Source organism: Myotis nattereri (assembly GCF_964212035.1).
Source record: "Myotis nattereri genome assembly, chromosome: 14".
NCBI classification, from domain to species: Eukaryota; Metazoa; Chordata; class Mammalia; order Chiroptera; family Vespertilionidae; genus Myotis; species Myotis nattereri.
The window spans coordinates 35085640-35105129 of record NC_138089.1 but is presented as its reverse complement, the minus strand read 5'-3'; the positions used below and the strand labels follow the sequence as shown (position 1 = coordinate 35105129).

The following is a 19490-nucleotide window of genomic DNA, read 5'->3' as shown; positions in this document are numbered from 1 at the left end:
CCACCCGGACCCCAAGGAGCCCTGCTGTGGGCTCTGCCACCTCCCACAGTCTCACCAGCTTTGCCCCCTCAAGGAGGTGCACCGCCACCAGAATGGGCAAAAAAGCCGGAGCGTGAATTCAACCATTCTGGGTCCTCCTGGACACGCGATGGAGTGGGGAGCTTCCTGACCCCCTGGAGAAGAAAGTGTCCTCACCACGCAGCTGCCTCGCCCCATCTTCTCTTCACCCCCTCCCCAGAACTTGTCTATCCGTTACTGAGCAGCCCGTGAGAATCCACTGCTTTCCCGGGCCCATTTCCAGTCATGGTAGGCTGGTCTCAGTGCACAGGATTGAGAGCCCTGGGGGCGGGGGTGAGGGGGGAGGGAGTGGGGGGGGAAGGGGTCCTGAACATTGCACGCAGGCAGGGAGGGAGCAGAGCCTCCACGTTGCTGCTCTAGGGGAAGAGGAAAGCCTGGAGAAGGAGAACTTCCCTTCCACCACCCACCACAGATGAGTGGGCTTTCATCTCCTCCGTCTTGGAGGGACCACCGCCTTCCCCCGCAGGGCCCCAGACCCCGACACCACCAAGCACACCCCCTTATGGAGTAACTGCCTGCAGGAGATCGAAAAAGCGCCAGGAGATGTTCTTTTTCAATCAAAGAACAGAACACTCCCTGGGCTGGTGCCTGGACTATCTGAATAGAGTTGTCCCGATAAGCAGGTACTCTCAATGTCCAGTTTCTTACACTGATGACGGCGTGTGAGCACGCACACGCGCGTGTGTACACACACACCCACCACCACCACCACCACCGCCACTACACACCCAGCACGTGTCCGCTTGTCCAGGGGTTCCCTCGCCCGCCGAGCCCGGACGGAGGGTGGAGCAGGGAGCCCCGGCGCATCCAGAGCCTCCTGGGTTCCGCGAAAGGTGCACCCGGCGGCGGGCTCGGGTCCGGACGGTCCCTGGTTCGCCACTCACCTTAATGTTGCCGAAGAAGGAGCGGGAGCAGCGGCCGGCTGAGTCCGAGGAGGCGCGGCTGCCCTGTCGCGCGCCGGGCTTGGGCAGGAGCCCCATGGTGGCGGGCGACGGCGGGGCGGGCGCGGTGCCGGACGACAGCCGCGGCGCTGGGCGGCGTCCCCTCTGGCCGGGTCGGGGCGGCCGCGGCAGGGCCCGGGGCGGGAGGCCGGCGGAGCAGGCGAGGCGTCGGGCCGGGCGTCGGGCCGGTGCGGCGGCGGTGGCCGGAGGAGGCGCGCGGCGCGGGGACTGAGCGGGGAGTGCGCGCCCAGAAGTTTATAAGTGGCCGCCGCCGGCGCCGCCGATGATGAAACGCGCCCTCCCTCCTCCCTCTCCAACTCGCGTGTCCCTGGCGCTGCGAGCCCCCGCCCCCGCCGTCCCCACGGACAGGTGTGACGCGGCGGCCGCCGCACTTGACCTGGTTCCCGGCCCGGGATGCGTCTCTGCTCCTGGAGTTGGGCTTGGACCCGTGAGGCTGGAATGCCGCGGGGGAAGGTACCGCCCGCTGGGGAGGGGGCCGGCGGCGTGGCGGCCCGCGGGCAGAGAGGTGGGGGCTGGAGGGGGCGGGAGGGGGCGGGAGGCTGCAGGAGGGTGGAGTCTCCGGGGTGTGGGGGCTGCGGGGCGGGGGTGGGTGCAATGGAAACCCGCTGTGGGGGGCGGGGAGGGGTACTAAAGGGGACCGGAGAAGGGGTCTGCAGGACTATGGGGGCAGGAGGAGGCAGGAGAAGGACCCAGGGGTTCTGGAGGGGCCCCCCCGGGAGCCAGGGGTGTGGGAGGAGAGCGGGGGAGTCTGGAGGCGAGGGGAGCCCCGCGCCCCTCCCGACGCACTGGGGAGATTTACGGAGCCGGCCTCTGCTTGTTTGCACTCGCCGCCGAAAGAAAACCTGGACGCTCAGTTCCGGTGATGGCTCTGAGACTCGCTGAGGTTCTGTTTGTGTCAAGGGCTGATTTATATTTAAACTGTTCTTTGCGCTGGAGAGGGGGGGCTGGTAACAAGGTGGGGAGGTGGGGGCCGCCCCAGTCTGGGCCGAACTCTGTGGACCTGCGCCAAGGTAAACTGCAGACGCTGTCAAGTGTCAGCTCAGCCAGGGCTGGCCTGGAGTACTGCGGGGGAGATGGGGGAGGGGTGGGTGGGCAAACAGACGCCCCCATGGCCCTCCTTCTCCGGGCTGGAATAAAGCCTCTTCTTGGGGCTTTATTTCCCGCCCCCCACGTTATTTTTCTGCCAGGATTCCCAGTGCAGCGAAGAGAAAGGTGAGGCCTTTCCAGAGAAAAATAAGAAAGTTCTATTGAAAGCAGCTGCAGTAAGGAATCCAGTTCTGGAGGTGTTTTTCCAGCTCCCCCATTCCAGGAGTCCCCTGCAGAGCAATCCTGCAAGCCCGCCCTACTCTCAGGAAAGGCAGGAGCCCACCCTCAACACCCAGGAAGCTCTGGCTACAGCACAGGCCACATGGACCTCATAGATTTTCTTGTTCCTACCCAAGGCCTGATGCCGTTCTGGGCCTGGTCTGGGCTGGCCCGTGTCCTGGGGCTTCTATTTCCTGTCCACCCTGCTGTTGTGTCCTGTGGTCCAAGGATCCTGGACACAACAGCGTGCAGTGCTAAAGGAAAAACCACTGGACCGCGTCCAGACTGGCCCCTCCAGCCTCCCACAGAGTACAGGGCCTCCCGAGCGCCTTTCCAGGACCCTGCCCCAGCCCCAGAGCCAGAGCAGGCATGAAACCCCAGGTCACCAGGCTGCCCCCTTAGGGAACTTGGAACACCAGGACGATGGCCACCACGGAGCACTCAAAGCATGCTGGGCACTGGGCTGTGGCGCCCATGGTGGATTGTGCCAGGCATTCTGCTGGGCACCCCCGTGTGTGGTTCCACAGAACCCCAGCATTAGCCCAAGTGTTATAGGTACTATTACAGTCTGGATTTTGCAGGCGACAATGCTAGGGAGGTCAACTAAAAAAAAAAAAAAAGTGACTGAAAGACACACAGCTACCAAGTGATGGAGCTGGAACCTGACCCCAGCTTTGTCTGACTCCAACGCCCAGGCGTGAGCACTGTGCCCTTTGAAAAGTTATCTATTCCAGCAGCCTCATTTCACAAGTGAAACCAAGCGGAGAACAGAGAAGGCCAGGGTCACAGGTTGCCATGGCTGGAGCCTCTTCCTCATGCCCCGAAGCCTTGCCAGGGCCCTGGGATCAAATCCCAGGCAGGGGCAGCGTCTCCAGCCCTCAGCTCGTCCTGCTCCATTAACCTTGCCCTTCTCCCGCGGCCAGGACCAGCATCATCATCAAAGGAAAGGCCAGAAGTGCTCACAGATGGTTATTCTGCCTTCATCAGCCTTTATTTTACCAGGTGGAGTTCAGCTCAATGTAATGGGAACCTAACCAACGTAGCTTCAATGAGATTTCTTTGTCTCTCATAACAAGAAGCCTCCTACTAGCTAGTCTAGGGGTCATGACTGGGGCCCCTTCAGGATTCCTTAGTGTGCGGCTCATCCTCACGGCTGGCTCATCGTCACAAGATGGCTGCCCCACCTCCTGCCTCCTCGCCTAACTCCACGGAGGAAGTGAAAGACAGAACTAGGAGCGGGCTGTGCTCACATCAGGGAAGCCACTCTCTCCCAGGCATGCTTATCCGCTGTTCAGTACGTCTTCTTGGCCCAAACTGGGGCAGCAGGAAGCCTCCCTGGAGGAGGTGACTCTCAAGCTGAGCCCTAAGGACTAGAAGGATCGGGAGGAATAGGGTGAAGGAAGGTAAATCTGCTCCGTGGTTTCAGTCTGGCTGGAGCATGAGACCCAGGGCCAGTGGTCCCCTGGCTGCCCTCTGCGAAGGAGGCTGAGGAGCATAGTTAACACTATTGCTGCCTCCTGAACAGAACGGGGGCTCTCTTAGGGGAAAGAGAAGAAAGTCTATTGTGAAAGAAGGTCGGCGTCTGCACATAGACTCACTCATTTCCCGAAAGGCACCTCGGGGTCTGTTTCCAAAACCCTCCCCAGCTGCTTTGATTTCAGCAAATCTTCCTGAGCACCTTAGAAAGCAACCACAAGGGCAATTGCAGACTTCAAAGGCTCGGTGGTGGTCCCGGTGGGGAGAGAGAAGGAAAGGCATCAGTGTGATGTAGGAAGAGAGCTGCTGTGCACAACTGCCGTGGTATCACAGAGGAAGAGGCCTAACGCATCCTGGGGGCGGCAGGAAGGCTTCCTGGAGGAGGTGACTCTGAAGCTGAGTCCTAAGGACTAGAAGGATCAGGAGGAATAGGGTGAAGGAAAGTAAATCTGCTCCCCGGGGAGCCATTGAAGACTTCTGACCTGGGGTGGCCTGGCCTGATTTGCATTTTGCAGAGCCCTCTCTGGCATTTGGGTAAGGGTGCAAAGGGGCAGTCTGTGGAAGGAAACCCGGAAGCTAAGATGAAGGCCTGTTCTGCAGCAGCGAAGGGGAGAGCGAGGAAGGCACTGAGATGTTGAAAGGAGAGGGCATCCAGGTGTTAGCGAGGGAGACATGAGGGATGGTTCTCAGGATCTGACTTGGGCAACTGCACTGGTGATGCCAACCCTGGACAGAAGGAGCTCAGAAGGAGCAGCAGCTATTGGGGGAATGAACGGAGTTCCCCTGGGCTCGGTTTGAGTTCAGGCTGCCTGGGGTACATGCAGGTCAAGATGCTCAGCAGGCAGGTGAGCATGTGGGTCCAGGGCTCCGGTGTATACTGGGCTAGACATAGGAACTTGGACATCCCACCCAGAGGCGGTGGGTAAGCCTTGAGAACAGATGAGTCTCTAAGTGAGAATGTGTAGATGCAAAGCCACAGCAACATCCAGGGGATGGGGCCAGCAAAGGAGACCGAGAGAAGCGTCCACTGTGGAGGGAAGCACAGCAGCCGAGGGTGGCGTTTCAAAGAGAAGGAGCCCATCTAGGTTGCTGAGGAGGGAAGATGAGATCCAAGGACGACCATCGGGCTGGCAACAGCTGGCATTGAGAACCTTGGCAAGGGTGTTTCCAGTGGGTGATGTGTGCGAAGGCCAGCTCATGGTGGTTGAAGGGAAGTGCAGGCAGAAGCCATCAGCAACTTTTGGGGGTGGGGGTAGGGGTAGAGGGCGTTTGCAGAGGGAAAGAGAGAGGGAGACGCTGAGCAGCTTGGGGCTCTCCTCTCTGCCAAATTGTCTCCAGTTATCCCAGGCCTCATGCTGGACCCCTGGGCTTTGGCTCATGCTGTGCCCTGGCCTGTGCTGCCTGCCTCAGGTGCTTGGCTTCTACCCTTCAAGAGCAGCTCCTGTTACTGCTAGTACCTGTGTCTGGGCCCCTTAACAAGAGTAGAAACATGTCTGACAGTGGCATAGACCTGTTGCACACATTATCCCCATTTTGCAGATGAATAAACAGGCTCAGGGCTAGTCCCCAGCACACAGTCCCTGCCTGTCTCTCTTCCACGGTGACCCAGGGCCCCACCTGTACCCCTACCATCCCCACACCTCCCTCTCAGGACCTGAGGCTCACTTTGAGCCCCACCCTGAGAACATGCAGTGAGGGGAGGAGGGGTGGTACAGCACCAGGGTGGCCTGCCTCCTGGGACCCCAGCCCCTCTGCATTTCACCTGGGGTCTCTGAAACCTTGGCACAGGGCACGGCACCCAGAGATGAGATTTCCATTTTCCTCCGGGAAAGACTACTCAAGGCCTGGCTGTGCGTCCTGTCCCAGCTCCAGGTCTCACCCAGAGCAGGTCATTCACGGCTTTGGCAGGAGGTGACCGGGGGCAGGAAAAGGAGAAATCCCAACAGGCCTGGCCTTGCACCTCTCCCACGGCTGCTCTCTCAGCGGCCCCCTCCCTGTGGGTGAGGAGCCCAGCCTGGCCCTGTCCTCTGCACTCCACCCGCCCGCCCAGTTTAGGTCATCCCGAGGTGCTATCACAGCCTGTCCTCTTGTGCTGGCTCATCACCAGCCCTGCTCCCTAATCGTAATCGTAATCGGCCACTCCTAGAGAGCTCAGAATCCGCCTCGCGCAGATCCTGCTGGGCCCTGAGGCACGCATTCAGCGAGCACCTATGTTGTTGTCCTTGGCCACGTGCAGGCCTGGGACCCGCTGGGTCCTGTCATCTGGATGCTGCCAAGTAAACAGAAAATCCGTGCTTTGTCTCTTTGCCACGGTGTTTGTTTCCAAATGTCGTTAATCTTTATATTATACTCTTTCAAAAGTAACTCTGACCCTAGCTGGTTTGGCTCAGTGGATGGAGAGTCAGCCTGTGGACTAAAAGGTCCTGGGTTTGATTCCGGGTTCAATTCCGGCCAAAGGCATAGGCCCACGTTGCGGGCTCCATCCCCAATAGGGGGTGTGCAGGCGGCAGCCCATCAATGATTCTCTCTCATCATTGATGTTTCTCTCTCTCTCTCCCTCTCCCTTCCTCTCTGAATCAATAAAAATTAAAATTAAAAAACACACGCCTGTTTTAACTCTCCTGGGAGAGAAAATATGTCCTCATTACGCCATACCACTATTTAAATGCCGCTGAAGTTTCTTTTTTTTTTTTTGAATTCTTTCCCCTAAGCATGTCTTTACTAGAAAAATCACAGTATACCACTTGTCTCCTCCTTTTTTACAATAAGCATTCTCCCATGTTGAGAGGGGCTCTTTGAGTGTCGACGTGGACCACCAGGAGTTATTTAAGCCCCCGCTCCTATTGAATGTTGGAGATATCTCTTCTGTATTTAACAAACAGTGACCTAATAGTTAACTCTTTGCAAAAGGTTCTTTGCCTTACAACTAACTGATGGCCAGCAGTGTGATCTGAATGCCTCTAGAAATCTCCTCTGTGATATTCAAAATATCACAGGCTTAGGCTGATTCCTTACGCTGGATTTTCACCAGTGACACCCGCCTGGTGCCTGTAGAGGGAGCCCAGCACCCCAGGGGGAATGGTGTGGCTTTTCCAGCCATAGGGCCCACCCAGGCACTGAGGTCTCCCTTGTCCCCAGGAGCCCAGACAAAGCCCTGGCACTCAGCCAGCCAATGAGGGGCTGACCCAAGGATGCCATGGGATGTGGCTGCCTTGATCGAAATTCCAGTCCTCCACCCCCAGTTCTGGAGAAGGAACTCAGCACCCAGGACCGTAGGTTAGAGGCCTTGTGTGGGCACCTTCCGGGAGAGAGCTGGGTTCCTCACCTGTGTACAAGGCATTGGACTCCATGGTCCAAGCGGGGTTATCCTTGTTCCCTCCCTGCGCTAAGTCACTAGCTGTGTGACCTAGGGCAAGTCACTTAATCTCTCTGTGCATCAGTTGCCTCTTAGAATTGTGTGAGGAGTGCATTGGACTCACAAATCCTCATAATGGTCACCATTATTGCTATTGTTTCTGCTAATTCAGCAATACTTCCTCATGGTCCCTTGTTCCCTCTTCAGCTGTTCCCTGCTTTTCTTCTTAGGAGGCCCCGCTTTCTCCATAAGAACGCCTCCCCAAAGGCTTCTGCTTGGTGGGCCCTGGGGAACTCTTCATCCAAGCCCCCTCTACAGAAGCTGAGTCTGGGGGCAGTGGGGCTGTCCCCTGTCATCCCAGGCCAGAGGTGGGGAAGGCATAAAGGGTGCCATGGAGTGGCAGAAGGCAGGGGCCAAGTTAGAACCCATCCCTAAGGACACTTAGCTGGAGCCCCATCCTCCCCTGGTGTCGGGGATGGAGCTGGAGATCCAGGAGGGCAGCGTTAGGATTCGCCTCCTCGCAGGCCCCACCCTCTATGTGCGCAGCCCTGGAATTCTACCCTCTTCCCTGGGAGCCCAGGTCCATGGCTGCAGCATGGACACACACACACACCACTGACAGGCTTCCTGGAAGCTTCTTAGCATTTCCTGCTCAGAGGTGCCCCTCCCACCCTCACCTCTCCCTTACCTTGCTCCTAGAGGTGCTTGAGCATCTCTTTCATTTTCGAAGGCTCCCCCATGGCCTGTATTCCTTTGCTAATCACTCTGGGGCACCTGCCTCCTGCCCTGTGCCCTCTCCCTGGTCCTGAATCTAGGTCTGGGCTCCTGCTCCCACCTGACACCCCCCTGGCTTCTGGAAGGAATCTCCTCTTTCCTCAGTCTTGCGTCTCACCCCTTTTCTCCTCCGTCACGTGCCCAGGCCTGTGGCCTCCTCACCACTTTAGTGCTCTGTTTTCTTCCGTTCACACTCAGCGCCCACTCCTCGGCTCCCAATGGTGTTGTGAGGCCTGTTTCTCTCTCCCTCGGGGGAAGGGAATGGGTGGCCTGCCCAGCTGTGCACACACCCTCCCTGTGCTGTTTGGACTGACCCCGTATCAGGTGGATTGTGAGCCTTCAGGGCAGGGACCAAGTACAAACACAGGTGCAGCTAGAAGGATGCCACCTGCAGGAGACAGGGCCTGCCTCTCCCCACCTTGGGTGTGAGGGGCCCATGGGGATGCACTTGTGACACCTATACTTTATTTCCCAATTGAACAAAGGTTGGGAGGAGGATGCTGGGACCTTCCCAGCTCCCTGACCAGACCAGCAGCCGGTGGTTACTCTAATAATGACCTTTTCAGCATCCCTGTCCTCTCCCTGTGTCCGCCCCCAGCTGTCTCACCGCGCAGCCCCATCAGCTCTGCTTTCTCAGCTGTACACTTTGGGGACTACAGCGCTCTGTGGGGCCCTGGGCCTGGGGTCCCTCACACACCCTGGGCTGTGTCGCTGTGTGCTGAGTCACCTGATGAGGTTACTGGGAGTCAGGCCTCCTCCCAGTTCATGGGTCACAGGGAGGAGCACCTGGGGGTGCGGCCCCACTGCTGTGGATTCAGGTGGAGAGTGCTCACGGCTTCCCCGCACAGCCAGCAGGAGAGGAGGCTGAGGAGGGTGACTGGGGAGGATTCCGACCTGCGGCTGGGGAGACCAAAGCTCTCTCACACCTGTGTGCACCGCCCAGGGCCGCTGGCCTCCCCAGCTCTGAGACCCTCCCTCCGGCCCTGGTGTTAGGTATAGATGGTCCATGGAGAGGACATCTGCTGGCCCCTCCCTGAGTCTGTCCCATTGCTGGTGAGAGCGCCTGACCTTCCTTTGGGGCACCACGTCCCTGCTCTCAGGTGTTGAGGTTAGGTGGGTTGACGTCACTGGGGTGGGAGGGCACAGAGCCAGGCCACTTGGCCCTTTGCCACAGCAGTCGGAGGGGGTGCTTTCTCCCAGTGCTGCCAGCAGTGCGGGCACCTCCTTCAGTGTCGGGGTCCGGAGCATTCAGGGGAGAATCAGCCCAGGAGACCTGTGACCATGTCCTCTGCTCTGGGTCCCATCGGGCCTCTGCCTCTGGAGTTGGCAATTCTATGAACCAATGGTTCTCTTTATGGTTCGAGTTTGTTGAGCTGCTGCTGTTGCTGGCATTTGAAGAGCTATGAGGAATCCAATAGACCCGTGGTCGGCAAATTGCGGCTCGCGAGCCACATGCGGCTCTTTGGCCCCTTGAGAGTGGCTCTTCCTAAGCCTTAGGAGTACCCTAATTAAGTTAATAACAATGTACCTACCTATATAGTTTAAGTTTAAAAAATTTGGCTCTCAAAAGAAATTTCAATCATTGTACTGTTGATATTTGGCTCTGTTGACTAATGAGTTTGCCGACCACTGCAATAGATCAAGGTTGGGATGGCACCAGGCAATTCCCAGAGTGGCCTCAGAGGTGGGACCTCCCTGCACCTCGCAGCTGCCATCCAAGCTGGTCTGGTGGTTATTACCCCCGTTTCGAAGAAGAGACACTAAGGCTGGGAGGTCAGGGGCTCGCCCATCCTGTGAGTGGTTCATGTGGCCTGGCACCCAGGTCTTCGGAACACAGACCTTGTGCTGGGGTCAGGCCCTGGGGACATGTTGCCCAGCACCAGAGGGAGACGGCCGGGCTGCATAGGGCTCTGAGAACATGTGGAGAAACAGCTCCGTGGGTGTACACGGCCCCTGGAAATCATGCTCATGAAAAATCTGTAATAATGAGAAAAACACTTATGTCATGAAGTCAAATAAAAAATCGGACAGATTTATGGATTACACACACATACATAAAATACTTGTAATTATGTTTTTCAAAATGTTGATGCATAGAATTTTTTTAAAAAATAAAATATTAATAACAATGATGGGACTATGAGGGTTTTTTAAAAATCTCATTTTTCAACATCTTTCTCATTTTTATGATAAATATTGCTTTATAATGAAACAAATGTTATAAACTTGGTAAAGAAGAAGAAGAAGAAGACAGAGGAGGAGGAGGAGGAGGAGGAGGAGGAGGAGGAGGAGGAGGAGGAGGAGGAAATCACTTGGTCATGGAGCCATTTTCCATAAGGACCACTTTCAGAATGAAAACCAAATCAGCCCCTAGTCTGGATGGGAGTCAGGGACGCTGCTCTTGGTCCAGCCTGCCTTAAATTCTGCCAAATTCACACTCACCCGGTACCCTTACACCAGAGCTCGGCTGCTTGGAGCACTCCCATCAGACAGCCTGGCCCACTGCTGCTCCCAGGGGTCCCCTCACTGAGAACACAGCCATGCTCCATCCTCACCACAGCCTGCAGGGAGCACCAGTCATTCTGCCCCTCTCAAGGGCAGGAAGTGTGGGGGGGGGGGGTGCGGGGAGAGACTGAGGTTCAGGGAGCCTGAGAACTGCCCTCCATCGCAGGGCAGAGCTGGAAGTTGAGCTACAAACCTGATTCCAAAGACCTAGCCATTGGCCTGCTGGGACACTGCCTCTATTCCAAACATTCCTGGGTGACTCGTTTATTTGTCCCTTTCACAAATATTTACCGAGCACCTGCTGCGCACATGACTTGATTCTTGCTCCCAGAGGAAACAGGGAGGAGCTATGCTGCATGCCCAGCAGCTCAGAACACAGCTCAGCATCTCACAGGGGAGCACGCCACCCTGGTAGGCGCACAGGACCGTCCTGAGGGTGGTGGGCAGAATTCATCTCCATTCAATTTATAGCTATTTTCTGTATCACAATTTTTAAAAAATCCTCATCTGAGGACATGCTTGTTGATTTTAGAGAGAGAGAGAAACATTGATCCGTTGCCTCTTGTTCACAATCCAACTGGGGATTGAACTCACAACCTAGGTATGTGCCCTGACTGGGAATCAAACCCACCACCTTTTGGTGTAAGGGACAACACTCCAACCAACTGAGCCACCCATCCAGGGATGTCTCATAATTTTCCATTTCTATTTTTATGTATTTATAATATGCATGATATAGTAACATCCACATAAACCATGTGATACATCGTTGATTGGTATGTAATCAGGAAAGACCCACAAATGTTATTTGAGTCTATATATATGAGACTACATATCAGGATCATCAGGAACGCGTGTAGAGAGGATGGGATCTGCATTAAGATTGGTATTGGGGGTGGGGAGGCCTTATCCAGGCAGAAAGAGGGAAGAGGGCATTGAGGACAAGAAGAGAACATGGCCAGCATAACTAAAACTCAGAGCATGGGACGGAGCCCCTCCGCCCCTGCCTCCTTCCCAGCGGAGCCTGCAGAGTATCAGTGAGCCCTGCCAAGCCATCGGGCCCTTGTGGTTCCAGCCTGTGCCCACCCAGTTCAGCAGCCAGGCCCCCACCCTGGCCTGGCCTGGGACATGGCTCAAGCTCAAGGCCTGGATCCAGATCCTCTGCCTCCCCCCCCCCGCCCCCCCCAGGCCACTCTGTGCTTCCCCCCAGACCCACTGTTCCCACTGCCCTGTGCCTTCTAGCCCCTCCCAGCCCCCACCTCCTCAGCCTCTGTCCCCTCTGCTCCCTCCACCTGCATCTCGGCTGGAAATGGCAGCACTGGAGGGCCCACTCCCTGTGCCCTTCTGAGCCGAGCTGCTCCTTCCACACCCAGGACCAGGCTGGGGCTGGGGCGGGGGCGGGGTGCCTGGCTGGAGGTGGTCTCCTGGGTTCCTGAGGGCACTTCCCTGCCTCTGCTCCTTGAGCCCTGCCTCTCCGGAGGCTCAGACATCCAGCCCAGCCCCCCTCAGCCCCTTCCTCATTTCTGTCATCCGTCCCTCTCCGGTCCCACCTCTCATTCTTCCAGGCTGCTGCTCTGACCCGGAGCTTTTCCTGTCGGCCTCCACCCAGGCCACATGCTCACCCTCCCGTCCCCACACCCTCAGTCCTTGACCTCCTCCACTTTGGAGGCCTTTACCTCCCGGATGGACACATTGGTCACCTGTGTCCACCCCGGGCGCCTCCTCCAGGACCGCTCCACCTCTGGCCCGCCCACCTGCTGCTCTGGCCTCATGCCAGCCTTGCACTTCGCAGACACACGGTGCGTTAAAGCCTCCAGTTCTCCCTGTCTGCCCCCGCCTCCTTCCACTTCCTTTCAGCCTGGAACCCAGAGAATCCCATGGCGGGGCCGCGCCCTTCTTCTTGTCTGAGAGCGACCACCCCCTTGGGCTGTGCCCCGGGCCCATCCCCTTTCACTTTGGGGGGGGGGAGTCATTTGCTCATTCACATTTCCTCCCCCCCCCCCCCCCATCTTCAACTCGTTTTCTATTTCGAACCTCTGCCTTCGGCAAACTTATGTTTCCAGGTTTCTCCGCAGTAATAACAGCCACTCTTCACCCTTGGCTTCCTCTCGCCACGGTTCTGTTTTTTGTCCTCTTTTATGGTCAAACTTCCTGAGATTGTCTCTGTTTTGCTCACTTACCATTTGCGGCTCGCACCACTGCACGCCGGCGTGGAGACTTCACATCACCGCGGAGCTGCCCTGGACAAGCTCACCCAGGGCCCTTGTAATCTACCCCTGGGCACCGGGGTTCTGCTGCTGGTGGGTGCTCCGCCACAGCTCGCTCCTCCCGGGGGAGCCCCCTGCCTCTCAGCCTACTCACCGCCCTCCTGCTTCTCCGCTGGGCTGTTTCTGACGCTCAGCACTGGCGGCACTCGCCCCTCCACCTGCGCTCAGCGTCCCACTCACCAGCCTTAGCAGCACCTGCTGCTGCCAGGACTCACGCCCAGGGGCCTCCGGACCGCGCGCCTGGACAGCCCACAGCTGCCTGGCATGGAGCTGAGTGCATCTCCGTTCTCCCCAAACACCTCATGCTGTTCTCACATGTAGAGAACGTGTGACAATGCTGGCCTGGTGCGGGGAGATCACAGGAGGGGTCCATGTAGAGCAGTGGTTCTCGCCTGTGGGTGTCGTCGGAAACAGACCCCGGGGCCTGCCCTGGAGCCTGGGGTGGGGCTGAGAATGGGTGTTTCCAACAAGTTCCCAGGCGCCGCTGCTGCTGGCCTGGGCACCACACCTTGAGAACACGGCTTTAGAGGCCAGTGCTCGGCAGGCTCACACAGACACGGGCCATTGCCAGGCGGTGGCTCCGGGACGATGGCGAGTCCCTTGACATTGGCTTATTCATGTGCCTGGACTCACTCTTGGCTCCTTTTCCAACTCACTCTTGGTGGTTGCTTCTATGGCCAGAGAGCAGAAGATAGGCATTAATGATCGTTACAGTGTGCGAGGCGCAGGCAGCTGGCAGAGATGCCACCAGGGGGGGCTGCACCTGCTCCCAGGTTAGATGCAGACCTTCCTTTCTGACCATTGCTTTTTCTCTATGTCCCATTCATGTTTTGTTTTGTTTTTATTGAATTAAGTTAAAAATAAATATGTTTTTATTGATTTCAGAGAGAAAGGGAAAGGGAGAGAGAGAGAGATAGAAACATCAATGGTGAGAATCATTGGTCGCCTGCCTCCTACACGGCCCCTACTGGGGATCGAGCCAAACTGGCCAGGGCCCATGTGTGTTTTAAAAGGACACAGAGCCATGCTTCTGCAAAGGCCTAAAAACGTTATCAATTGCACTGGGAATACTCTCTCAGTTTCCTCTCGCACCCCTGAGCCTCCTCCCCAGCACCCACATTCGGGGCCGAGAGTCAAAAGGACTCTCCACACCGGGCAGAGGCCAGGCCTGGAGAGGAGCAGAGTGAACATGTGCTGATGTAGGGGCGTGAGGACTGCCGAACAGTGAGGCTAGCCCGGCTCCCAGCGGCAGAGCCTCAGAGCCTCCCTGACCCCTTCCTCTCTACCTTCTGCCCGTTTGAGGGGCTAAATAAACGGCCTTAACCTCGAGCCCCCTGCCAAATGTCTGCCCTGCTTCCCACGCCTACAGGGGCTGATCATATCTGCACAGGAAGAAAGGGGCTCATTCTCAGAGGCCTGACGCCTGTGTGTTCCTGAGCGTATGAAGCTGCTGGGGCAGGGGTTGAATTTCTTTGGATGGAGCCTAAAAATACTTGATATTTTCTTTAGTAAATACTGTAATAAAATGGTACTCATTTTTTTTTTTTTTTTTTTTTTTACCGAGTCTCCCATCTGATTCAACCATTCAAAACAGCCACACTTTCACAAGCCCATGGCACAGTTCTGGGTCATTGCTTGGCACTCAAGAGATGTTTAATGCCCTGGCCAGGTAGCTCAGTGAGTTGGAGCATCATCCTGTACACCAAAAGGTTGTGGGTTCGATTTCCAGTCAGGGCACATATGGGAGGCAACGAATGATGTTTCTCACACTGAGGTTTCTCTCTCTCTCAAATCAATAAAAACATATCCTTCGGCCCTGGCCAGGGTTGCTCAGTGGTTGAGCATCGACCTATGAACCAGGGGGTCACAGTTGGATTCCCTGGACATGCCCAGGGTTGCAGGCTCAATCCCCAGGAAGGGACGTACAGAAGGCAGCCGATCAATGATTCTCATCATTGATGTTTCTGGCTCTCTCTCTTCTTTCCTCTCTGAAATCAATAAAAATATACTTGTAAAAAAAAAAAGACATCCTTGGGTAAGGATTAAAAAAATGGTGCTCAACAAATATTTGTTGAATAAATGAATGCAATTATTCCGGGATAATCTATGCGTTCCAGAAGATCTAATGTGTTCCTGGCTACTCTTATCTAAACTGAGTTTTTCCTGTTTCTTGTAATCCTTCCCCTTTTAAAGTTCTCAGATGGGGCTAAAACAACAAATCGTCTTCCAGCCTGCAGCTGGCGGCGGGGGAACAATGGAGCGGCCCCTCAGCAATGCACAGATGAACTTCCCGGGAAGGCCATGGGCTGCCTGTCCCCTCAGCCAACCCAGCCTCCCCCCCATTGGCCCCACCCCACCTTCCGATGGCCCTTCACCTGGATGTAAGGGCTGCCTCCCCTTCTCCAGAGGCTTAAAGCTCCAGGAACCCAAGGGTGGGTGTCCTCTGATCACAGTGAGAGGGTTCTCCCCCCTATAGATGTCCCCTCAGGAGATGCGGGGCCTCAAAGGAGGACTAAAGAACAAAAAGGGACAATGGGTGGGGGTCAGGGTCAATAAACGGCAGATAAAATATAAAATAAAAACACACACACTGGTTTAGTCAGCAATGTGTAAAACAAACCTCTTGGCAGTGGAGCCAAGAGTTGGGAAGATGCGCTCCCAGCTCTGCGTCTTGTCACGCCCGGTTCACCTTGCCGACCAGGCTCTCAGGGCCGATGCGCTCCAGTGTAGCAGCGGTCCTGCCCTGGAGGAGGTCGCAGGCTCGCTGCGCAGGTACAGCCATCGTGCTGAAACTGGGTAAACAGTGTGATGGTGCGGCAGAGGTTAAAGAAGTCACTCTATAGCGTACCGTGGCATAATAAATGGTTATTGTTGAGTTCGGTGTCACATTTCTCTGCTTCTGAATACATTTGAAAAAGTGTATAACCATTGACAAAAACGCTAAAGTTTGTGTACCTAAAATCATGGCAACCGCCCTTCCTTCCTTTCTTTGGGCAATATTGTCCCAGGTCCCTGGCCCTGGAAGGATCCCCACCTGTTACCCCAGCGGATGACTGTTGTCCCCAGCCAGGCAGGGCACAGCTCCTGCTAGAGAGGGTGTGGCCCCCGGGCACAACCCCAGGTTTCCCTCTCTGGGCTCAGATGCCAAGGTGACTTCTTGGAGCAGAAGTCCTGAGAGCAGAGCTGGCAGGAAGTCTATTGTCCAGTCCCCTGAGGCCGGGGTCTGGCTGCTGCCCTCCCAGCGTGGCCCTTGGCCTATGAGAATAAAAAGCAGGGCGGCTCCTCATTTCTCACTAGTGTTGGCAACGTCTGATCCAGCTCGTGACCTGGCATCTTTAGGGAAACCATGACGAGAAGGAAGATGAAGTTCTAGCAGGTTTGTGAGCCAACCTGCCAGTGATTTCAGCCAAAGCTGATGTCGAGGGAAGTGTGGCTGTCGATCTGTTCCAAGCTGGGGAGCAGGCAGAAATCCAAACTATGACCCCCGTCCCAGGGCAGACTGAAGTGTTGACATCCCCAAAACACGGGGGTGGGGCATGGGGCGGGAAGCAGAGCAGAGTGTGCCACAGACATCATATTTGGGGCAATCATCCCAAAGCATTTCACAGGCAGATGAGTAAGCAAATCAGCCTAAGATGTGACATTTTATGTTTAAATTGATTTCAGAGAGGAAGGGAGAGGAGCGAGAGATTGAAACATCAATGATGAGAGAGAATCATTGATTGGCTGCCTCCTGCCCACCCCCTACTGGGGATCAAGCCTGCAATCTGGGCATGTGCCCTTGTCTGGAATCAAACCCAGGACCCTTCAGTCTGCAGGCCGACGCTTTATTCCCTGAGCCATACTGGCTAGGGCTAGATGTGACACTTTACAGGATAAACAAAACAAGATCAATCTAAATATTGAATTTTTGCAATAAACATTGTTTTTGTTTGCATATCTCCAATCCACAGTTATTAGTAGGGTTTCAAAGTGCTATTGAAGACTAAGAATAAAGAAACTTTATTTAATATTTAATTTATAAATATGTCTGATGGTGTCATTAACCTAGATATTGTCACACCAATGTCCAGCTCTGCTCTTATGTGGGAATCACTCATAAAGATGTTCACGGCATCCTCCTTGCCCAAGTTCAATGTGTAGGTGGGTGGCGCTCTTGCCAAACTGCCTTCATCAGACTCACCTCTAACTATCTAAAAATGTGTTCATGAGTGTCTGAGTCCACTTGGGATGCGATAACAAAATACTGTAGCCTGAGTGGCTTACAAACAGCAAAAATTTATTTCTCACAGTTTTGGAGGCTGAAAATCCAAGATCAAGGTGCCAGCAGATTTGGTGTCTAATGAAAACCCACTTCCTAGTTCATGGACAGCTGCCTTCTTGCTGTGTCCTCATTGGTGGGAGGGGGGAGAGAGCTGTCTGAGGCCCCTTAAAAGGGCACTAATTCCATTCATGAGGGCTCCACCCTCATTACCACTTCCAAATACCATCCCCTTGCGGGGTAGGTTTCAACACATGATCATTCAGTCTATAGCAATAAGCAAGGAAGAGGAAGAGAAGCAGGAGAAATGGTAGAAGTATAAAGCCTGGAGCCCTATGCAGCTGGCAATGCCACATGAGCTAATGCCCAGAGTGACCTCCAGGACACTGAGCATCTGGGCATCCATAAGCTTGGCCAGCGACCGAATGCACATTCTAGAACCCAAGAGAGAGGCAATATTCCAGGAGAGGCCTGAGTCTGTCCTCACGTTAAATCATTGACAAACCTCAGCTCTTTGCTACTATGGACAGTTTCTTTGCCTCTGACCCTGGACAGCACACACAGGAGGATGTAGGCTCCAGGGTAGGGCTGCCAGATAAAATACTGGATGCCCAGCTCGCTCAGTGTGAATTTCCAACAAACAACAGATATGTTTTAGTACTAAGTATGTCCCAAATGCCACCCGGCTAGACAAGGTGTTGGGAGCCACGCTGTCTGGCACAGACCATTAGCTCCCGCCTTCCCTTGTCATTGGCCAGTCAGCCAGATGCGCTCCCCCAACACCAGGCCTGGCAGCTGGTCTGGTCCTGGCTCCGACACCGGCCTGGGTGTTAGTTTGGACAAAGGCCTCAGCGTGCCCTGGGAAGCACAGCCTCCCTCCTGGGGTCGGCCGGGCCGGCGCGTCACAGCCATTGCTACGCACCCGAGGCCGGCTCCTGAGCCCGTCTCCACACAGGCCGGCCCTCGGGCCAAGGCCCTCACGAAGGCACCTGAGCGGAAACACATCACGCCACGGCTGCCTCACCTTTCTCAAGGGAATTTGAAACTAAAAACAACCAGAACAAAAGTGAAACTAACCCCAGAGATAAGGGACAAAGAAGCAGCAGCAAGCCGAAGTGACAGGGGCAAAGGTCACTCACTGAAATGAACACACAGAAACCTTTGGGATTTCCTCATTCCTGGTTTCCTGTCAGCAGTTCCCGGGACACAGCAGGCCCCATAAAGGCTGTCACTGCAGCCCTGTCAGCCAGGTGGCCAGCCCTGTCAGCCAGGTGGCCAGCAGGCAGGCCCCACACAGCCCCTGAAGGAAAGGCTTGTTTCCTTACACACCAGCCATGCACAGTCACACACATGCCTTGGGCACACGTGGCTCTGTGCACACAGACCACACTCACACCCGTGCACATTGCCCATACCCAGGTACACACACCCGGGACACCCCCACAGCTCTCCCAGGTGTAAGACAGCGCACACACCCCATCCGCTCAGCTCCGCCTTCACACACATCCATCCTGGCACAAGCACAGATGTCCATCCCTGTCTACTCTCACGCCCAGTTCTCTCTCTCTCTCTCTCTCTCTCTCTCTCTCTCTCTCTCTCTCTCACTCACACACACACACACACACACACACACACACATGCATGGCCTCACTGCTGATGGACACCAGGCCCCTGGGTGCTGTCATTCCTCCTCTGGGTGGGCTGGGACATCAGCTCCCTCCCTCCACTCCAGTCCTGAAATGGCCTCCACCACCTGGGCAGTGCCCACAACTGCCTTTCATTGTTCGCACTGACCCACAGGCACTGAGGCCCAATGCTTCAAAGGCTAAGCCAGGCCCTGCCAGCTGCTTTCCCACGTGCCTGACCCGGTGCTGGAGGCACCTGGCATCCTGGCCACGTGGGCTCTGGCAGATCGATCCAGTTCTTGTCCACGTTAAAGAGGCTCTTTCAAGATGCCAGAAGCACTGACACAGTCAAGCTAGTGGGGGGATGGCTGTTTATTGGGAAGAAAGAGAGGAAGGACAGACGGACAGAGAGACAAGGGCAGGACCCCAGCAGTGCCCTGCAGCCAGGACCCGGGCTTGGGTTTAATGCGGAGGCAGCCTGAACAGTGAGGATAGGGAACATGTACTGAGCGCTTGCCCCGCCCGGGTCCCAAGCACGTGACGGATGCTCTGTGCCCATGACCGTGGGATACCCAGCAGCCTATGGGACAGGTTCTCATCACTGTCCACTTTGGGAGGAGGATGTTGAGCTTGGAGAGGTTCGTGATGTGCCCAAAGTCTGGCAGCTCGCAGTACAGGTCTGGGATGCCTCCCACGCTGTCAGAAGCCCATCAGGGCATCGGTGTAAATGCAGCCCAGGAGAACGGCTCTGCCAAGGCGAACCCCGTCCTGTGGCTCCTCGGAGCTGGTGCTGGGCTCACACACTGGATCTGCCATCTCTCCAGGTGACTTCCCCACACCTCTGCCGGGCCTCTCCCTTCAGCCAGGGTGGGTCCACGCTGA

The 19490-nt window shown here is 55.8% G+C and overlaps 1 protein-coding gene across 1 annotated transcript in view; it reads right to left on the bottom strand.

Annotated features, from left to right (window-relative positions):
* The window catches only part of SLCO2A1 (solute carrier organic anion transporter family member 2A1), a 71273-nt gene extending 70030 nt beyond the window's left edge, over positions 1-1243 (bottom strand). Inside the window, exon 1 of the mRNA XM_081106539.1 lies at positions 963-1243. Within this exon, the coding sequence (XP_080962665.1) occupies positions 963-1058 (96 nt within the window). The 5' untranslated portion in view covers positions 1059-1243. The remainder of the gene's footprint in view (positions 1-962) is intronic.
* Positions 1244-19490: the final 18247 nt, after the last annotated feature.